General features: G+C 36.8%; 2 protein-coding genes across 3 annotated transcripts in view; one reads left to right on the forward strand and one right to left on the reverse strand.

The window, feature by feature from the left end:
- Positions 1 to 7,790: 7,790 nt before the first annotated feature.
- On the reverse strand, positions 7,791 to 17,095 carry LOC111861658 (mitochondrial import receptor subunit TOM20 homolog). Its single transcript, XM_023846403.2, has 4 exons — positions 16,858 to 17,095; positions 16,401 to 16,495; positions 14,695 to 14,868; positions 7,791 to 9,133 (listed from the first exon to the last, which is right to left on the reverse strand). The coding sequence occupies exons 1-4, from the start codon at positions 16,985 to 16,987 to the stop codon at positions 9,074 to 9,076; spliced, it is 459 nt and encodes a 152-aa protein (XP_023702171.1). The 5' UTR covers positions 16,988 to 17,095; the 3' UTR covers positions 7,791 to 9,073.
- Positions 17,096 to 17,354: 259 nt separating this feature from the next.
- The window catches only part of LOC111861652 (abasic site processing protein HMCES), a 25,287-nt gene continuing 22,181 nt past the window's right edge, over positions 17,355 to 20,460 (forward strand). The window contains exon 1 of one of the 2 annotated variants that reach the window (XM_023846395.2): positions 17,355 to 17,510. In XM_023846395.2, coding sequence (XP_023702163.1) covers positions 17,491 to 17,510 — 20 coding nt within the window. In that variant the 5' untranslated portion in view covers positions 17,355 to 17,490. Of the gene's footprint in view, positions 17,511 to 17,589; positions 17,683 to 20,460 lie in introns of those variants that run through there. The other variant, XM_033750409.1, reaches the window with a different exon arrangement.

The following is a 20,460-nucleotide window of genomic DNA, read 5'->3' on the forward strand; positions in this document are numbered from 1 at the left end:
AATAGGACACACTTTTAACTGAAAATGGAATTTTCTGTCATTAACAAGAATAGTGTTAGAGTAGTGTGTGACATGAAAAACAATGAGGAATTTATACTGTATGATATGTGACCATATTCTTATAAGCAGTATTTTAGCTGGCCCAAAGACACATCACATATTATTACATTATGGTGCTCAAAACATGTGTTGCAGTACTTTGATGCATAATAATGCAGGACATGGTTTTACGATTTAATTACTAATCTTTATTGTCTCTTCATAAATTAATAGCACGTGCTGTTTTATCCATCTGAATGTAAGACAAGGAAGTGACATATGAAGTAGAAATTAAAGCCTTTGCTGTACAGTCAACAGTTTTTGCAACTGTGCTTCACTTCACTGAATTTGCAGGATAAATGTGTTGAGCACTGTATTGAAATTTATCTTTTAATTTTGATAATATAAGAAGGCTAGATGGATAATACCACATTTCAGTGTTGGTTGGTACAGTTTTGAAGCTTTTCAGTCCTTGTGGCCTCCGGGGATTTCCATTTATTTCACTAAGTTCAAGATTCTCTAGCTGAATTTCTTGCATTCTCAGTAGTGTTTCCTGCAGGATTACACCATATTTGCAGTATTTTAAAGAATATGGTTGGGACAAGGGGTATAGGAATTAGATCCAGTATCATGTAGATTTCCAGGATTGGTTTGAACGGTTTATTGCTCACCAAAATATGTTTTTCTCACTGTGCAAGATATTGAGTCAAAGGAGTTACCATTCATTGTAATTATGTCGTAATATATATATATATATATATAATATGGTTGAGGTTGAACCTTTCCTTTTTAGTACATTGTGTTATCTTATATTGTCTCACTGCCAAGCTACATTGCATAATCATGTCAGTTTAAATGGTTGTCACTATCACAAGACCATGTTGGTTTATCATTGTTCATAATTTTTTAAAAATATTTTGATTGCAGAGAATGCATTAGCATGCTGATAGCAAAGTATATTCAGGAGGTATTGCTTTAACTGTGTTTCAGGAGTATAACCATGACTTTTCATAATAGTCCTAGTTTTTTTATAAGATATGTATATTGCAAATTTGACTTATGAGTTAAAAACATGTTATATGAAATCTGATGTTACAGCAGTGGGTGTTAAGATTGCTGTATTTAGGAATGTGATGACATTCCTATGAAGTGCTAGTACTGTACTTCTCTTGCAAAATATACTGTATCACATCCTAGAAGTCTGTGATCTTAAAACTGAGTTGGTACTTTACTACAGTCCAGTAAGCTGTAACCATAAAAATATATTAAATATGTTTTGATTTTCAGAAAGTGTATTCATAATATTAAAAATGTGAGAAAATACTTTCATGGTGTTGTACTTCACATATTAGGATATTAGAAGTTACAATTTTTATTTTTAAAAATTTTTATCTCATTGCTTTCTCTACCAAGGAAGCTATTTTTCTAGACCTAACAACCGTCTGATACTACAGAGTCATATATAATAATTCTTTGCTATCATTGTCCCTGGATATTTGGGGCTCAGCTGAACCATCAGATTTCATTCCCCCCTCCATAAATACAAGTGTATCATAAGGGTACGATCTTATTGTCTGGGGCACTCTTGACATTCATTGTTTGCATCACTTCATTGAAACCCTGTCCAGAATATGGCAGATGTTGTCAAAATTACTCACATTCTAGTTGTAGCCATCAGATATAAAGAAAATATGTATCGTATGGGTACAATGATTCTCTCTCTGATATGCTAGCATCCATCTTACTAGTGTGATTATACTCATTAGAGGGTTTAAACTGTAAGAGAAGTGGTATATAAGGAATAACATTTTAAATTACATTTGTGCTTTGCAAGAATGAATTTGCTTCTGAGATTTCTTATAATTCTAGTGCCCCCCAATTTTTTGGAACAGATGTGTTCAAGTTGAAGATTTTGTGCCAAGAGTTGGGGAAGAGCCATGTCAGTATATTTTTGAGACGGCAATGAAGAGATCTGGTGCAGATTTTAATATGATATATGTGTAACCATTGTACCTCATGCCGGTCAGAAACATTTGCTTCTGCAGCTGTCTCACAGTCTTGGATTCAAATGCTACAAACATTGTGTTCCATATAATTTAAATCACTGATATACTTATATAATATTAGCATTTACTTCAAATATTAATATTAATGTACTTCTTAATTTCCATCTAATTTTCAAGGAAAGGATAATTTACAGAATAGGAACTAATGGAATAACGTGGCAAGATTTTATATTTCTTAGAGTGTCTGTGCACTGTGGGTACATTGATGATCATATGGGGATGTTGAAATTTCTAGTTGTTTGCAGAAATTTATACTAGAGGTTACAGTATAAGATAAACATGCTTAGTTCTCAATTTGTGCATGTAAATTGTGAATAATGTCATCAGTACAGAGGAACCTTCATTTACAGCTTTGCCTATGGATCATGTACACATCTATAGTGTTTATTCTTCACGTTGTAAAATAACAGAGTGTAAGCTGAGGAGGACCTGGTGTTTCAAATGGGGGGAAAGGGTTAATGATGTTTACAGAAACATTCACTTATTCTGAGAACCAGTTGAACCTCACAAATAAGGTATTTGTGGGCAAAATGATGTGCCATTTAATGTTAAAGAAACATAGTTAAAGGATTAATTGGGTATGTTCATGTTCTTCCAGGTATCTGCAAATATCTTGAATCAGAACAACGTTGATTTCATGTCGTGCATTAGCAAGCAAACCATGAGCACATCCACATCCTATGCCAGGTCTGTTGGTAGTGTTACTCTGTAACACAATCTGGCTATGAGAGGAAAAAGGAATGATGAATTGTTCTTCCATGATATAAGTCCCAACTATTGTTTTCTTTGTCTGTGAGGGGTAGGTAGATAAAACTATAATTATTCAGAATGCCATATTTTGACATTCCTGGTGGACCAGATAGACCAGTATATCAAGTTGCAGATAGATCAAAAGAAACATAAGCAACAGCTTTAAGAATGATGTAGCAAAAATTGATCCACTATATTAAAAATGTGACTAATCTTTATTAGTGATGCAATGTACCATTGTATTGGTGGATCTGTATAGCCCAGCTGTCTGAGTGTTTAATTTTCTCAATATTAATTGTACCATTACCCCCTAGTTAAAATCAGCTGCCAGCCCCATAATACTAGGAAATTTAAAATTTGCTATTCCCAAATTATGAAACCACCAGCTTAGTTTGAGCAGAAATGCACAGGTAGAAAAATACGACAAATGCCTTTTTCTTGCAAAAGGGTGCTGTATTCAGATTCAGTGTATATGCATCATTTTCACATGTGCCTTGTTTTTGCAGCTTGCATAAAATATCACATGATGGTGAAGTCATGTCTGTCCATCTGTGTTTGTTTCTGAAACTACAGATAAAATACCACAGAAATTTAATATTGGGTACAACATTGGTCAAGAAAATTTAATTATGGTTCATATAGTTAAATATGAATAATGCCTTACATAAATCTCTAATTAAACATTACTGATTTTCACAGCAGTACATGAATATTAATTGTTGAAAAAATAGTATATGTGATTCAGTAAAGGTGTAATATTCATGGTTTAAATATATCATACATTCAGAAGATACAATACAAAGAACACATTCTGGAAAATATATTTACTCCAAATTTGAATACATCTTTTTAGTCTTTTACATGGTAGTTCTGAAATGAAAATCATGCAGAATTCGCTTGATACTTGTCAACTAGAGGATTATACAAGACATTTGATGGCCTGTAATCTACACATGTAGCGATATTAAAGATGAAGGCAGAATCATTTTCTGCCACTTTGTGTGGTATAACCCTTCAGATGTGTTGGGACTACACTATAGGCTGTTCACTGGTGATACAGGTGTACTGCAAAGTGTGATGGTAATATATTACGTGTACTTCACACCCCAACATGAGTTCAGAAGGTGAAAATAAATATCCAGCACCAGTACATTTAATATGTCAATATTTAATCAGGAATTAATTCTGGGTAGTTACAAGTCTATCCCAACTTATGTTTGAAGGGTTAGAATACTTCTAACATGCATAAACCTGTGCAACAGAAGCGATTTCACTGAACAGCCTTTCATGTCAGATGTGCTGTTCTGGTGTACAATTTGAAATACCACTAGCGTAAGGTGCTTTTCTAGATCATTCTGTGTATGACTCAGTTTTTATTGTTACTGTTACTACTGTTGTGACAAATGGGTTATTTTTATAGATTTTCTTTTATGTCTTTAGAGGAAATGGATATTGTCAATGGGATATGGTTTTATAAATTATGTGAATAAATAAAATTTTCACAAGCACTCTTTTGTTCATTTATTTCCAAGTACAAGGCAGAATACACTGCCATGAAGGTTTATAGAGCATTATGAGATCTGAAGTTTTCACAGCAATGAAGATTAATATTGTCGTCTTCTGGATTGTGGCACTGTGTAGTGTAACAGACTGCACCAATATTTCACATATACTGTCTTCTTCAGGGTAGAAGATGGATATCCACTTACCAGGGTACATGATGTGATCTCACAAGATGACAATATGATTAAATAAATAGTAATCACATTCAAGTTCAGAAGCCCAGTAGCCTGTCCTTCCAAACCAGATGCATGGACAGCAACTTATGGGAGGCAGGAGATATAAAGTTCTATCCCAAACAAGATCAATGGGGAGAGGAGGATGGCAGCTCCCTAATCAAGTGACAAGCTTCCCCATGAAACCTAAGAAACCCAGTGTCTTGCTGTGACTTGTTTTATATGACCCTATTATGGCCCACTTTTCATGGCCTTCATTTTCTCCTTCCTCTGAATTTCCGAACTCCCTCTCTTGTATTTTCTTTCCTTATTCATGTGTGTGTCTTTCCCCATACTCCTTCCAATTACACTTAAAACAGTAATGCTTGATAGCAACAACACTTACTGCATATTTTATTTCTTACTGAAAACCATCACAACACAACAATCAATAATAAGTGTGTAGCTCTAGGAGATACTTTTGCTACATGTTTCGGCCTTCAAAAGGCCATCATCAGGCAAATACATTACATTTTTGTTACTGAATTGCATGTCAAATATAGAATACAGTACTAGACTTCCAAGTATATATATAGTGGTATAAAATATAAATTACAGTAAATGTTGGAAGTCTTAAAATAACCAGTTACATAGTCAAAAGTTTAGTTAAAAGTTGTATATATGATGGTATCTGGAAGTTGGCAGTTGTAATCATTTATACAGACATATTATATACACAGTGGCTGATGTGGTGTTCAGAGGCCTGTTGTTATTATTTAATACAGTGGAACCTCGCTTAACGAGCATAATTCGTTCCAGAATCTTACTCGTAATGGGAAACAATTTTTCCCATATAAATTAATGTAGAATACGATGTGTTCCATTCCGAAAAAATACTCAAAAAATTTTATGTATAACGTTTATTCAAAGAAAATTATATATACATTGTTAAGGAGCATGAATCATCTTCATCTTTTCTTCTATGTGGAATGATTTGCAGAAAAAAAAAATTGAAATAATTAGTTTATCATTTATGATACACATCTAATTCTTTTTTACTAGAATGCTCTCTAGAGACATTTGTTTTTATCGACGCTTCAAAATTTGGTGAAAATGCGGCACAGCATTATCATTAAATAAATTTGTAGCACGCAGAGCCACTGCCTTATTAGGGTGATGCTTCTCGATGTATGATGCAACAGTTTCCCATGCTTTCAGCATTTCTCTTATTGCATCAGAAGATTGTTGCTTTGCTGTTACCTCCCCCTCCTCCTCTGACAAACTCTCCTCCACAACTTCTTGCTGTGGAACACAATGCAACTCCAAATCGTTGATGCAGACCGATTGTATGTGCGTGCTAAATCAGCCACGCTCACACCTCGTTCTAGCTTTTCAGTGATTTTACGTTTCATTTCTACAGTTATTTTTATTCTCTTATGGCTGTCTTTTTGCGGCTTTTTCTTCAGGGTACATTTTTGCAAGGGTTATTAAACTTTGCACAAAAAAAAATCACAAATAATATGTCTGAACACAAGTTTGGAAAAATGTGTGATCACAAGAGACACTAAGATGCTAGCAGAATGAGTGCTAAACACAGACTGATGTACCAAGCGCACAATCCGGGACTTCCCCTCTCATCACTTGTTATGCGAAATGTCGCTCGTTAAGTGAGTCATTTTTTTATGATTTGTTTTGCTCGTTATACGAATTACTCGTTATGAGAGGTGCTCATTAAGCGAGGTTCCACTGTATTTGATACTATTTGACAGGCAACTCTGCTGTGCAAATGTCCGATTTGATGGAGAGATGGATTACATCAGGCCTGATTATGGCCTTTTGAAGGCCGAAACGTGTAGCAAAAGTATCTCCTAGAGCTACTTACAAGTATTATTGATTGTTGTGTTGTGACGGTTATCAGTAAGAAATAATATATGATACATAACAGGATGCATTCACTGAAAATTACTGCATATTGTTCTAAAAAACCATATCCATGTAAATACAGCTGTGTTTCCAGAACTCTTCAAGTTCATAGCATACATATTCAGTGAACAGTGATTCTAAAGTGTTCAAGGCTAAAATGTATGTAAGAGTGGATCACAGTGAAATTAGTGTGACCAAGTATGGGTTCATAACTGAAACAATTTCCCATTTAAATATGAATGGGCTTTATGATTTACCAACTTTATCATCACGATTTTATATTACTAAAAATGTGCTTTTAATGAACACTACATTTCTTTGTTAATATGGGTGATCAGTATAGTGATGAACATGCTTTCTAGCACATCTCTGAGCTGTCACATGCAATATACTAAGATATCTCACAAAGAGGGTTCAACAAGAATGTATGTATTGAGGACTCTTGCCCAGATAAAAAAGGGACGTTATTTAAATGCGACTTTTACTCTGCAGATCACAGTTTTGTCTGTGTTGCCATACCTGATCAATGCACACAAACACATACACTTCACAAAACTGTACTGCAATGTAATGGAAGGTAATGGATGCATGAATCTCTCATATATTAAGATGACAATATTAATTCCTGGCAATGAAAATATCTTATTTTTCTGAACTGAAAAAGATGAAAGTAATGTATTTTAGAAATTACTGCAATTTAACTATGTTCATTCTTCTTAACTTACAGTATACCTAGCACAAAGACTGTTACATTTACAAGCAGCAAAGGAAATACCTAAATGCAATAATAAATGGAAAACCTAGCATAAATGGGGGAGAGAAAGTGTTATATAGATGAAGCAAAGAAATGTCCTTCTATAGTGTTTTTCACTTGAATTCGCACCTGAGTTTAATTTTACTGTTTGCAAGTGACAAATCCCAGCTGATAAGCAGCAGTTTATTCAGAAGCCATAAGACAACCATTTGCAGCTGAACTGCACTGCTGCAATTTCACACCTGTTTCTTGTGTAAAGTTCCATTCTTGTTGTCCAAATTTCAGGATACAGTTGCTGCAGAGTGTTAAATCAAAACATCCTAGGGATATTGCAAGAGAAAACATGCTCTCAAAAAATGTGGCTCTGCTTGTTGCCATGATGGTTTCTAGCTTAGCTTATTCAACCCTGAAGATGGAAGTAACATGTTCCTCTGAAACATCAGTTGACTTTCACCAAGTGACATGCCATTATATCCCAGAAGATGAGACTCTTCTGGATCTACATAGTTTGTCACCGAGAAAAAAAGAACAAGGCATACAAAATTGATTAACATAGTACTGTGAACAACTTTATTTTTGATGTGAGCTGCTATCTGCAGCTGCAGCTGTCAGAGCACAATACAACACACATCTAAATCACATATACTGTAGTGTTTATCAATTCGCAATTGATTTTGTGTATGAATATATTTAACAAAAAAAATCTGCCTTCAATGAAAACCAGCGCTCCACAATGCCGAATTTGGCACCACTCCATAGTCTATGTTTCCTTGTTTCCTCCAAGCCATGATATGTGACCGGTGCACTCCTCAGCCACAAATTCTTGTGAACTACATTACAGTGGACAAAATGTCCTACTTACTCTCTGCATGCCTGGAGCTGGAATTTTTTGTTTCCTCACTTCTTATCCTGAATTCTACGTTTATAGCAGTACTGTCATACGATATGATGCTAACATTCAAAATATATGGTTTTATTACACTTAAATTATCATTTTTCAGCATTCTCTCATATTTTTTGTGCATACAGAAACGTGAAAGTTTTGTTTCTTCTGAAAAAAATCAGTTTTCATACAAGATACTTCTATGTACTGTAGTCACCAGGTAAGCTGAGAGCTCACTCAAGGGGTTGCATGTAAAAATGTGTGGTGGCTACCCAGATGATGTCACACATGCACCAGTCTTGTACTAGTGTCCCTCTGCAAATGGGATACAGTACCTATCATTCATATAACAGCACTAAGTAACAGAACTCTGGGGCAATGTTGTGCATTAGGTATGCCACATGGCACTGACATGCTTTCCACAGTAACAGGCATGGAGCAAGCACCCAGGAAAACTGATGCAGACAGTACATTGCTATGTGATCAGAGATGTTTATGGCAGTGCAAATTAAAAAGAGTGTTCTTCAGGGTTATGACACAGTCCACTTTCATGGGTGGTTACAAACATTTTGCGAGAAACCTGCTACCTCCAATTTTAGGAAAAAAAGAAGCAATGGTTATTTGAAAATCAATTATGAAAATACACTGCATAATAACCCAGAAGACCACAATCTTACACTGCTAAGATTCAAACTTTTCAACATGTCATAACATTAGTTATCGGGCTAATTTTTGATTCGTAGCCATTCTTCAAGATTTAATATTGGACAGATCAATAGAATACACTGGAGTACAAAGCACTACATACAACTAAAAATTTATTCTTATGTTGAAAATACTATCTGTTAATGCAGTCAAATTTTATGAAGTGAGAAAAAATACCATAATACACCAGTGTGTTTTATGACCCATCTCAATGCTACTCCATCTGAAATGATACTCCTTATTCCACGTCATCTTCAGACATCACACCCACTGATGCGGCATTCTGTGCTACAATCCGCTGAAAAAAGAATAAGTGCATTTAAATCACCCTTTAAACAATTTATTACATCGAGATAAATGTATAAAACTGTGACCTTCTGATGAATCAGCCTGGGACACAATGTATGCACATTAACCTGTAACGTCCGAATGACACATATATATGACGCAAGCAGCAACCGGAGTTGGCCGAATGACACAAGACATGTGCACTCTTTGGGAGTGCTGACAGTTTGACCTTGGGTTTGAAACCAAAACAAACCTACGTGAGGTCATGTCAGTGGTTTATTCCTTAGCTCTGAACAAAGAAATCGTTTATCACGGTACTGGTTTCGATACTATTTACGTCTAGATATGACTGTTTATGACCTGGTCAGCCAAATATAGCCCAGCTTTGTTTCAAGAACTGATGAGGAAATATTCTTCTGTGCTTGCATGTGAGTGCTTCCAGAGCCTTCAAGGAAGTGTGATGCATGCAAGGATTGGTTTCCAGTGACGAATTATCAGTTAGGAAGTCAGTGTCGGATTGTCTAATATTTCTTTATCAGTTAAACAGTTAGTGTCAGACTGTCATATATTTCTTTGTATATTATTTTTATTTTGTGTCTCAGAAGAGGTATAAACCCATTGAGCCAGTATTACTTTGTGAGTAAAAGGCATCTTCATCACTGTGACTTTCGGTATCAGTGTCAGCCTGGCACTCTTCTTTTACTAATATTATAATTACTTTGCATCACTATTGTGCGAGTATTAGTAATAGGTGAGTGTGTTGCTTTGTCAATCAACATAATTTATTCGATTTTGTGGGAAACCCCCCTCCCCCNCACCAAAGGTACTAGACTTCACTAGTCCTCCGAGTGGAAGCAACAGATCAGCTGTTCCCAATATAAATGCACAGTCCTCTTGCTTTTCCATTTTCATTCTGTTTTTCCAACAAATATTCCTAATCTTGTTACAAGAAACCAACAGATATTTCCATCAATTTATCGCATGCCAAGATGCTCCAGACCCTTCTGTTCAACCACGTGACGTTACAAGTGAAGAGATATATAACTTTTTGGCAATAATTATTCAAATGGGCCAGGATCAACGGGACACCCTCAAAGATTATTGGTCAAGAGATGAGCAATACTACACGGCATTCTACCGTAGCACCGTGGTACGAGACCATTTCTTCCATATTTTGAGATTCTTACATTTTGAAAATAATGAAGCTCCTCCAAATCGATATGACCCAGAGTATGACAGGCTCTGGAAAATTAGAAAAATGTTTAACAATCTCAACAACAAATTTTGTGAACTTTACAATCCAGCAGAACGTCTTGCTGTTGATGAAGTCATAGTGTTGTTCAAAGGAAGAGTGATTTTTCGTCAGTATATTCCAAAGAAACTCAAAAGATTTGGTAAAAATATTTACAAGCTTTGCGATTTTTTGGGTATACTTATGACATGAGAGATTATTTGGGCAAACGAAGGCAACTTGTGACAGAAGAAATTACATCGACACATGGCATTGTTCTCCAGCTAATTCGAAGAGTGGAAGGCTTGGGACACAAAATTTACATGGACAATTATTTCAGTTCTCCTGCTTTATTTGATGATATTTTAGACAGGAAAATAAATTCATGTGGCACCGTTCGCAATGATAGGTGTGGAATGCCACAAGAAATTCGGCCCAGGTCAATGATATTGAAAAAAGGGGATATTGTTACAAGAGTCAAGAGGCATCTAAGTGTTGTTCGTTGGAAAGACAAGTGTGATGTGTATGTTCTGACGAATTTGCACCCTCCTCCATTGGAAGGCAACTTCCAAGATGAATCCGGCCATGCTGTCAAACCCCATGTAATTGAAGACTACAATGGACATGTGGGCTTTGTTGATAAATCTGACAGGATGGTAAACAGTTATGGCATTGCTAGGAGGACATGGAAGTGGACAAAGAAATTGTTTTTCCACCTTCTAGATATGACTATTCTAAATGCATATCTATTATACAAGTCATGTGGTGGAAAAATGACACAAAAAGTTCCGCGAAATATTGGTGCGGAATTTGATTCTACAGTCACGTGAGGCAAATATCACAGTCAGTGGCGTTTCTCAAGGGAGGCCAAGTTCATTTGGGGCCCAACTGAGTCGACTGGAGGTGAAACATTCACAACACTGGCCAACCAAAGGAAAACAAAGACGTCATATTTGTTCTCAAAATAAGAAGCGCAGAAGCACGCTCTACTACTGCAAAAAGTGTGGCGTTGTGCTATGTGTGGTGGACTGCTTTGAGAAGTGGCACATGCGTGTCACAGTGTGAGTTATCGTAAACTGTGAAGTGACACAGTTCAAACTCGCATACAGTCTGAACAAAATATTATTGTATATAGTGTGATTATATTTACAATATCACCATGATTCAAGGTTGAAGAAAAAACAATGGGTAAGTCCTTTGGAATTTCGTAACATATATAATAAAGATTATATTTTCCATTTCATGACAAAATATTCACAGTTAATTTTCATTTGTAAAACTTGCTCTTTTATGTATATGTAGAAAATTTTATTGTCTTTCAGATTCTTTTTAGTTCATATTTCTATGTTGCATAGAATGGAAAATGTGCATCTTTTTCTGAAAGTCTGCAATGATAATTAATTAGGGTGATTTAAATTCCGGCCATACAGGGCTGCTGGAAATTTAAAAGTCCATATGTTAAAGGTTAATATATGTATTATTAGCTGATCTACACACACTTAAAGAATAAACCATATAATCTAACCTACATGAAAAAAGTACAAACAAAAAACTGTATTTCAGCATCCTGTTGCACATCTTTAATTAAATGTCTATGCATTTAGTCTGTCAATAATGCAACAATCATTCAAATAATCAACATTCAACACCAACACATGTTTCGGCCACACAGAGCCATCCTCAGGTGTTTCGATGTGTCTAAACTGTTACACTGTTTTCATGCGTGCAAAAATTGAGAGCTGCAGTCCACTTAAATCAAAATCTTTCATAAAATCCTATCCACCTCCTAAGGGGCATTGTGCACTTGTTTAAAGCTATGTGATGTGTGTATTTCAGCAGCTACGTCTGTGATCTGCAATCTACAAATTGCCACATATTATTATTGTTTTCTGATTGTTATTATTTATGTTATGTTGATTTGCTTTATACTTACATGCCCCTTTTTTGTGTGTTGTTCCCTCGGGCATCATGTGGTGTTGTCTTCACTGGTGCAGGTGCAGTGTGTTTGTTCCCGTATTTATATGCCCCAGCTGCGAGGAGTGGGGAGAGGTTGGGGAGGGTATAGTGTTATGTTGTGTAATTCTTGTATAATACTTCAAATATAAGATTGTGTATGTCGATATTAGTGTCGTTCATATGTATATTTTCTTTATTTGTTTTGTAAATATATTTCTTGAGTGTATTCAAATATTTTCCTTTCCTCCCCGTTGTTATGATTTCCATTGTATCTGTTATTGTGTCATATGTGTGTCCAGTGTTCAATATGTGACTTGAATTTTAGTGTGCATCAAAACAGTGTAACAATTCAGACGCACTGAAACACTGTCTTTGTCCAAAACATGTCGTGTTGGTGTTGAATGGTGAATGTTGTAATGACAGTTGCATTATTGAAGGACTAAATACATAAACGTTTATAAAGAAACTATATGGAACCTAAGGAAAGTGGCACAACAGCTCATCCTTTCAGTCTATGTCGTATCACTACAACAAGCAATAAGAGATAAGTGTTGATCTTGAAATGAAAGGTATTAATGGAAACTGGTATACAGATCAATAACCACATCTTCATGTTGCACCTTCACAGTTTAACCTTTAACGTACGGACTTTTAAATTGCCAGGAGCACCCTGCGGCTGGCATTTAAATCACCCTGATTAATTCAATTTGCAAACCATCAGAAAAAAATCCATATTTTCCGTTCTATGCAACATAGAAATAAAAACTAAAAACAACCCGAAAGACAATAAATTTTTCTACATGTACACAGAAGAGCAATTTTTACAAATGAAAATTAACTGTGATTATTTTGTCATGAATTGCAAAATATAATCTTTATTATATATGTCATGAGATTCCAAAGGACTTATCTGTTGTTTTTTTTTTCAGCCTTGAATCATGGTGATATTGTAAATATAATCACACTATATACAATAATATTTTGTTCAGACTGTACGCGAGTTTGAACTGCGTCACTTCACAGTTTTATGATAACTCACAGCCTGACGTGCGTGTTCAACGTCTCGAAGCAGCCCAACGCGCATAGCGCAACTCACGTCTCGAAGCAGCCAAACAAACATAGCGCAATGTCACACTTTTTACTGTAGTAAAGCGTGCTTCTACGCTTCTTATTTTGAGAACAAACACTTCTTAGTTTCCCTTTGGTTTGCAAGTGTTGTGAATGTTTCACCTCCAGTCGACTCAGTTGGGCCCCAGGTAACCTTGGCCTCCCCCGAGAAACGCCACTGACCGTGATATTCACCTTGTGATATTCAACTTTGAGACTTGGTGATACTGTAAATATAATCACTCTATATACAATAATATTACTGTAGGCGAGTTTGAACTGTGTCACTTCACAGTTTCAGTTCACAGTCACTTCACTATGATAGTCACACTGACACGCATGGCACTTCTCGAAACAGTCCACTTCACACAGAGCAAAATCACACTTTTTACAATAGAAGAGGGTGCTCCTGCTTTTCTTATTTAGTGAAACACATGACAACATCTTTGTTTCCCTTTGGTTGGCCAGTGTTGTGACTTTTTCAACTCCAGTCAAATCAGTTGGGCCCCCTGATAAATTTGGCCTCTCCCCCAAGAAAAGCCACTGACCGTGATATTCGGCTTGCACAATTGAAGAATCATCTTGGTTGAGGGGGGTTTCTAGCAAATTCGAATAAATTATGTTGATTGACAAAGCTACACTCTCACCTGTTGGTAATATTCGCAAAATAGTGATGCAAAGTAATTATAATACTAGTCGAAAAGAGTGCCAGTCCAACACATACTGAAAGTCGCAGTGGTGAGAATGCCTTTACTCATAAAGTAATACTAGCTCTGTGGGTTTATACCTCTTCCAAGACGCAAAATAAAAATGATATATAAAGAAATATATGACAGTCTGACACTGACTTCTTAACTGACAAAGAAATATTAGATAATCCAACACTGACTTCCTGACTGATAATTTGCCACTGAAAACCGATCCTTGAATGCGTCAGACTTCCTTGAAGGCTCTGGAAGCACTCACATGCAAGCACCGATAACTATTTCCTCATCACTTCTCGAAACAAAGCTGGGCTATATTTGGCTGAGCGGTTCATAAACAGTCATATCTAAACGTAAATAGTATCAAAACCAGTACCGTGATAAACAGTTTCTTTGTTCAGAGCTAAGGGATGAACCACTGACATGACCTCACGTAGGTTTGTTTCGGTTTCCAACCCAAGGTCAAACTGCCAGCACTCCCAAAGAGAGCCAACTCCGGTTACCGCTTGCAACGTGTATACTTGACATTCGGACGTTAAAGGTTAAAACAGTGGAACTGTAAGTATTATGTACCTGACCAACTGAAGGAAGGCGCTGCAGCAAAAGATGGAACACTTGAGGAGGAAGCGTTTGTTGCAGAACTTGCAGAAGTTGATTTGGTTGCCCACAGACTGCTACTGCATTACCAAGATGCTCAACACCACCCTCCAGATCCCCTTGAGCCAGCAGCTCCTCACCCAGTTGTACCTATAAAAATATATAGTACGATGAGTCTTTAAAGGATAGAGAATATTATTTAATTATTCAATTATTTCTACCTATTTACATAGGAACATCATTTTAGTAAATCTGGCTGCAAGTCAATCTGACCTGAATGCCAAATAATATGAAAACCTACAAAATTGCATATCTACAGTTTAATAACTTTATTGAACTTTGAGCATTATTTTTGCCTCATGATGGTGAATTATAGCCAGTACACATAGTGGAATAAGTAGAAGAAGCCGTAATTGAGAAACTCAAGTTTGTGATGGTGTAACCTCAATTAATGCCCAGCAGATATTAATTTATGAGGAATACCAGAAGATAAAGTGTGATAACACTGAACAGAAAATTTTCTTGCATCAAAACAACAGCTTTATGCCCACAGAAATTTTTCTTCAAGACTTGAAGCCAGCTTACTACATGTCAGATCTTCAACAATACTCCATAAAAGAATTTCCATGGTAATAATGTATACTGATTACTCATTAGGCATGTGGGATGTTGTGTTACTGATTTTATGACACATCTCAAGATAAAGTACACATCTTGTACTACTGTTAACAGTAATTTAAGCAAGGGTTTCACTTCCAGTCTGGAAGCAGGACATAATAAGTAAATTCAGAATTCTGCTGGATAGACTTGTTGAAAAGTGACCATTTGCTAGGCACAAACAGGTATGACAGGATACTATTCAATCGTTTAACTCAGACAATAAACTGCACAATGAGGAGCTTCATTACTTGTGCTCTTCTCCAAGTATAATTAGAGTGATCAAGTCAAGGAGGATGAGGTGGGCAGGGTATGTAGCACAAATTGGTGAAAAAAAAAATGCACATAGGATATTGGTGGGAAAGCCAGAAGGAAATAGACCACTGGGAAGACAAGGCATAGGTGGGTGGTCAATATTAAAATGGATATTAGAGAGATATGGTGGGTGGTATTGACTGGATTGATCTGGCTCAGGATAGGGAGCAGTGGAGGGCTTTTGTGAACATGGTAACGAAACTTCGGGTTCCATGAAATGCTATGAATTTTCTTGAGTAACTGCAGATTTGGCTTCTCCTCAAGAAGGGCTAAACTCCATAAGTAAGTAATTCACACAGTACTTGGTGGTGGGTTTTTGATTAGCAGTGCTGAAACTTCGGGTTCTAATAAGAAGGCAAATTTTTGGGGGGAGGGGTCAAGATATGTGGCATGAAGTTGTACATGGCTGTGCCATAGCTCAGGTGGATAGTTGCTGGATTTCCACCATGGCAGCCTGGGTCTGAGCCTGATTCAGATTATGTAGGATATGTGCTGGACAAAGTGGCACTGGGGCAGGTTTCTCAGAGTACTTCGGTTTCCCCTGCCAATCTTCAGTCCACCAATTGCTCCAAAATCACCATCTATCATCTGGGCCTGGTACAATAGGGCTGCAGTATCACATGGGCTGTCTCACCCCACTAATAATAATAAGCTGTACATCAAGCATCTTCAGCCCACCAATGCAGTGTAATAAAATAGAACACACTTACTTCTTGAAGGAAGAATCTCTGAACAGCCTCATGATCTTTTAGATCTGGAAGTTTTGTCCCTGCAGATTTTGTGACAGCTCGTCTAGCTTTCCTTCCTGTCAAAAGAAGATGCAAAAATCACAAAATCTTCGGATACTTTTCCTTTTATGGCCTAGTGTTTAACTAAAGCATAACACAGACGGTAGTTTGTAAAGTCATAATGTAGAAATCACCTTATAGTTCTTGCTCATACAGTCAAAATCAAAACTGTTCTACAGAAATTCTGAACTCCGATAAACCTTTTTTTAATTACGTACGTTGATTATATGACGGTGCAGTTTCTGAAAGAAATTTTAGGTCCTAATACTGGGACATGGGTTTAGGAATGTTATATCTAATACAATTTCACTGCTTTTGTGTTACACAGACCTACCTTAAACTCGTTCGCATAAATTAAGATAAACGAATTAATACTCACTTTCTCTCAATTTCTTCTTAAAATTGGGATCGCTTCTTCGCTTCCTGTCAAAATATATGCAGTATCCAATAAACAGTGTTCCACATATACCCGCAGCAATACCTATGGCTGCTTTTGAAACCATTGTCATATTGAGATGTATATATATTTACGATATTTAATGTTACAATACTTTTATAGCGTGTCCATAACCTCCTCAACACTAGACCAACTCTGAGATTACACAGATGACTAGGTAATCACTGATCACTAAATACAGTGATCTACCAGCAGGAAGATGCCGTGGGCAAGTGATCCGTTGATGTCACGGATTCCTTCGTGTTCCTTACAGTGTGGGTTGTCGTGTAAACTCCTTAACCCCCCCCCCCCTTTCATCTTACATTCGCTTCCCGACCAGCGCGCCGCGCCATCTGGTGGTCACATGTCACGATTGGTCACGACCGGTCACGACTGCCCATTAACGACGCTACTTAATACTGAAGATACTGAAGAACCTGCAGAACACTGAAGAACACTTGTGCATGATGTTGATCATGTAGTTTTAGTTGTTATCGGTTGTGATTGTTTCTTATGATCTGGTCGTTCAAATGTTCAGATTCCTAGATTAGAACGTGTAGATGGAAAATGTAAATAATGTGCGGAAGAACGGCATGGTACGTAAATGTGATATTCAGTAATTTACATAATACATGCGTTATGCTTATGGTGAACCGATATCTTGTCGATTGAAGTTTCCACGGGGTGGGCAATGAAGAACGATGAAGAACGTTGTTTACTGGGTCTATGTAGTCCTGTGGAAGTCAAGCTGCGTTTCGGAAACATGAAGTATGAAGCAGACAGGGAGTAGAAATGAGTTTCTTGTTTATATTACTCCGCGTCCGTGAATATGGATGCAGTATGGTCTGAAATGTCGGCTGTCTTCGTCGTGCAACACGGCGTTGTATTCCAGAAGACAGGACTCGTGAGCTACCATCTGTATATTAATGCATATCATCATCGTCATCATCATCATCTTGATGTGCATAGAGCAAGAAGACGAAAGTCAAACATGAGATGATGAGGTTTTTGGTGATTTTTTCAGTTCGATCATGCAGATGCTAGCATAGCACCCTAAATTATGCCATTGGGTACTGCCTTCTACCTCAGTTTCAATTAATTATTCACTGTCATACAGTCACTCAACAATCACACTTTCTAATAGTGTTGTTAAATAAACTACAAATAAAAAAAATTCTGTGATTTTAGTCCGCTAGAGAACTATACAGACCAAGTGACTGCCGCTTGTCGACGAAGTTAGTGCCAACTTTTGCGGATAGGGGATGTCGCGTGGTCAGCGCAACGAATCCCTACGGTCGTTAATTTCGGTTTTCTAGACTGGAGCAGCTGTTTCCTTGAAATAGCTCCTCAATTATCCTCACGAGGCTGAGTGGACCCCGTTCCAGACTCACTACTTCTCAGAAAAATTCTGGCAGCCCCGGGAATCGAACTCTGGATCTGTAGCCAGGAACGCTGACCACTAGACCACAGAGGTGGTCTAAATAAACTACAAATATGTAAATAAATATATGTTGATGTTTCAAATGTAAATTCCTCTGCAACATTAAGTTAGGTGCAAGATGTTTAGTGTGGAGTGTTTTGCAGCACTTTTCCCAAGACAACAGAATCATGAATAGCTGGACAGAAAGTAGTTTATTGCTTTAACTGACAGTGATGATAATATAGCATAGTCACCCTCCAAAGCATGAAATATTTTGCCATGTGATAGATAACATGTGCAAGTTTTGAGGTTCTCATGTAGGTGACATTCAGATTGACATCATGTGGTCCACAGGCAGATACAAATATTTTGGAGGAACATGCCCCATCTTCAGGTATGAAGTTTGTAAAAGGACCATCTTATTTATGTTTTGTCTCATCATTTCATTTTTCCTCTTGAAAACAATATTGTGGCCCTGGAAATGTCTGTATTTTCTTACACATTCCACTGCACACCTGTGATAGAAAATGAATGTGTACTTTATAAGGCTCATTTTACTACTAATCAGTAACATGACCACCCTTGTAAGTTGCCTTTATAACCTTGCAAATTCCTGAGTTTACATGCTTGAACCCTGAAGATGGAGGCAGCACATTCCTCCAAAACAATGGTATCCATCCACGAGAGTACAATCTGAATAATTACAGAGAGTTATAAAATACCGTTCTGTGGACAAGGAAATATACATTATTTATTTATTTACTTCATATCCATGGACATAGGATACATGATATAGGACAAGTCAAATACTTTACAGTTATAAATAAGAATGATAATGATAAAATAATAATATAATAAATAATATAATGATATAATACTATACTAAGATAATACAATGATGATTCTAATAACAGAACTAATATAATCATTTAACACATGACACCGCTACGCCTTAAGACCTGATCCTTCTATCCCGGCACAAAATACCCTTGTATCCTTGATCTTGTTCCTGTAAGAAAAAAATACAGAGTAGGGCAGTAGGCATTCCTATAACATTACCAATATTAAAATCTACAAGTTGATTATTCTTGAAATATATTGTGATGTGTTGCGCTATGGAGGACGCCCCGCCAGCGGTGATGTGCTGAGCGGAGCCGAAGTGAGCCGAGTCCAAACAGCGGTTGCTAGAGGTGACGGTAATAAACAGCAGTGCCCATTACATACCAAGTAAACACTGCGACTATATAAGAGAACTGCACTGCCTACGAAGACAGTTGGAATCTAGCCAGTTAGAGTTACGAGTTAGCCAGCAGTGAGTCAGTTAGTTACAAGTTAGCCAGGAAGTCAACCAGTCAGTTGTAGTCTAACATTCGCAGGCCAAGTAATTGTAATATTGCAGATAGCAGTAATTGTGAAATTGTGAATTGTGTGATTGTACGAGCGAGTGTGAAATAAAATTCGCTATATCCAATATGGCGTGAAGTTATTAGTTGCGTTGTACACCCAACACGTGACAATATGTTTACAAGTGATTAAACCTAGGATTTGCCCCCAAACAAGAGAAACTCGTCTATATTATGGAAACAATGATCAAGTAGGAATGTCTTCAAAGTCTTTTTAAACTTGTAAAGTACTGGTATCTCTTTAATATATTGTGGCAACTGATTTAACATGCGAAGTCCAATATTATTGAAATTGTTTTTGAATAGACTCATATTACATGGCACCATGAACAAGTCCTCTCTTCTTGTATTGTGTGAGTGTATTTCTGAATTGGTTATGAAAACATTCAGATTGGTTTTTACGTAAGCTAGAATTTCATATATATATGAGGGGGTACCCAAAAGAAACCAAACTTATTTATTCAAATTTTAAGCACAAACCTTCAATCCCCTTCAAAGTACTCTCCACTTACACTAATACACTTGTCTAGTCTTTTATTCCATTTTTCAAAACATTGTCTAAATTCATCTTTTGAGATGCTTGACAGCGCCTCCGTTGTGTTTTTCTTCACCTCAGCAACATCAGCAAAGCGGTTTCCTTTCATGTCTCTTTTCATTCGAGGAAACAAAAAAAAGTTTTGATCATTTCGGGACTCTTCTTTCAAAGCACAGCATGCTTCCACG

This window comes from Cryptotermes secundus, unplaced genomic scaffold (assembly GCF_002891405.2).
Source record: "Cryptotermes secundus unplaced genomic scaffold, Csec_1.0 scaffold43, whole genome shotgun sequence".
Taxonomy (NCBI): domain Eukaryota; kingdom Metazoa; phylum Arthropoda; class Insecta; order Blattodea; family Kalotermitidae; genus Cryptotermes; species Cryptotermes secundus.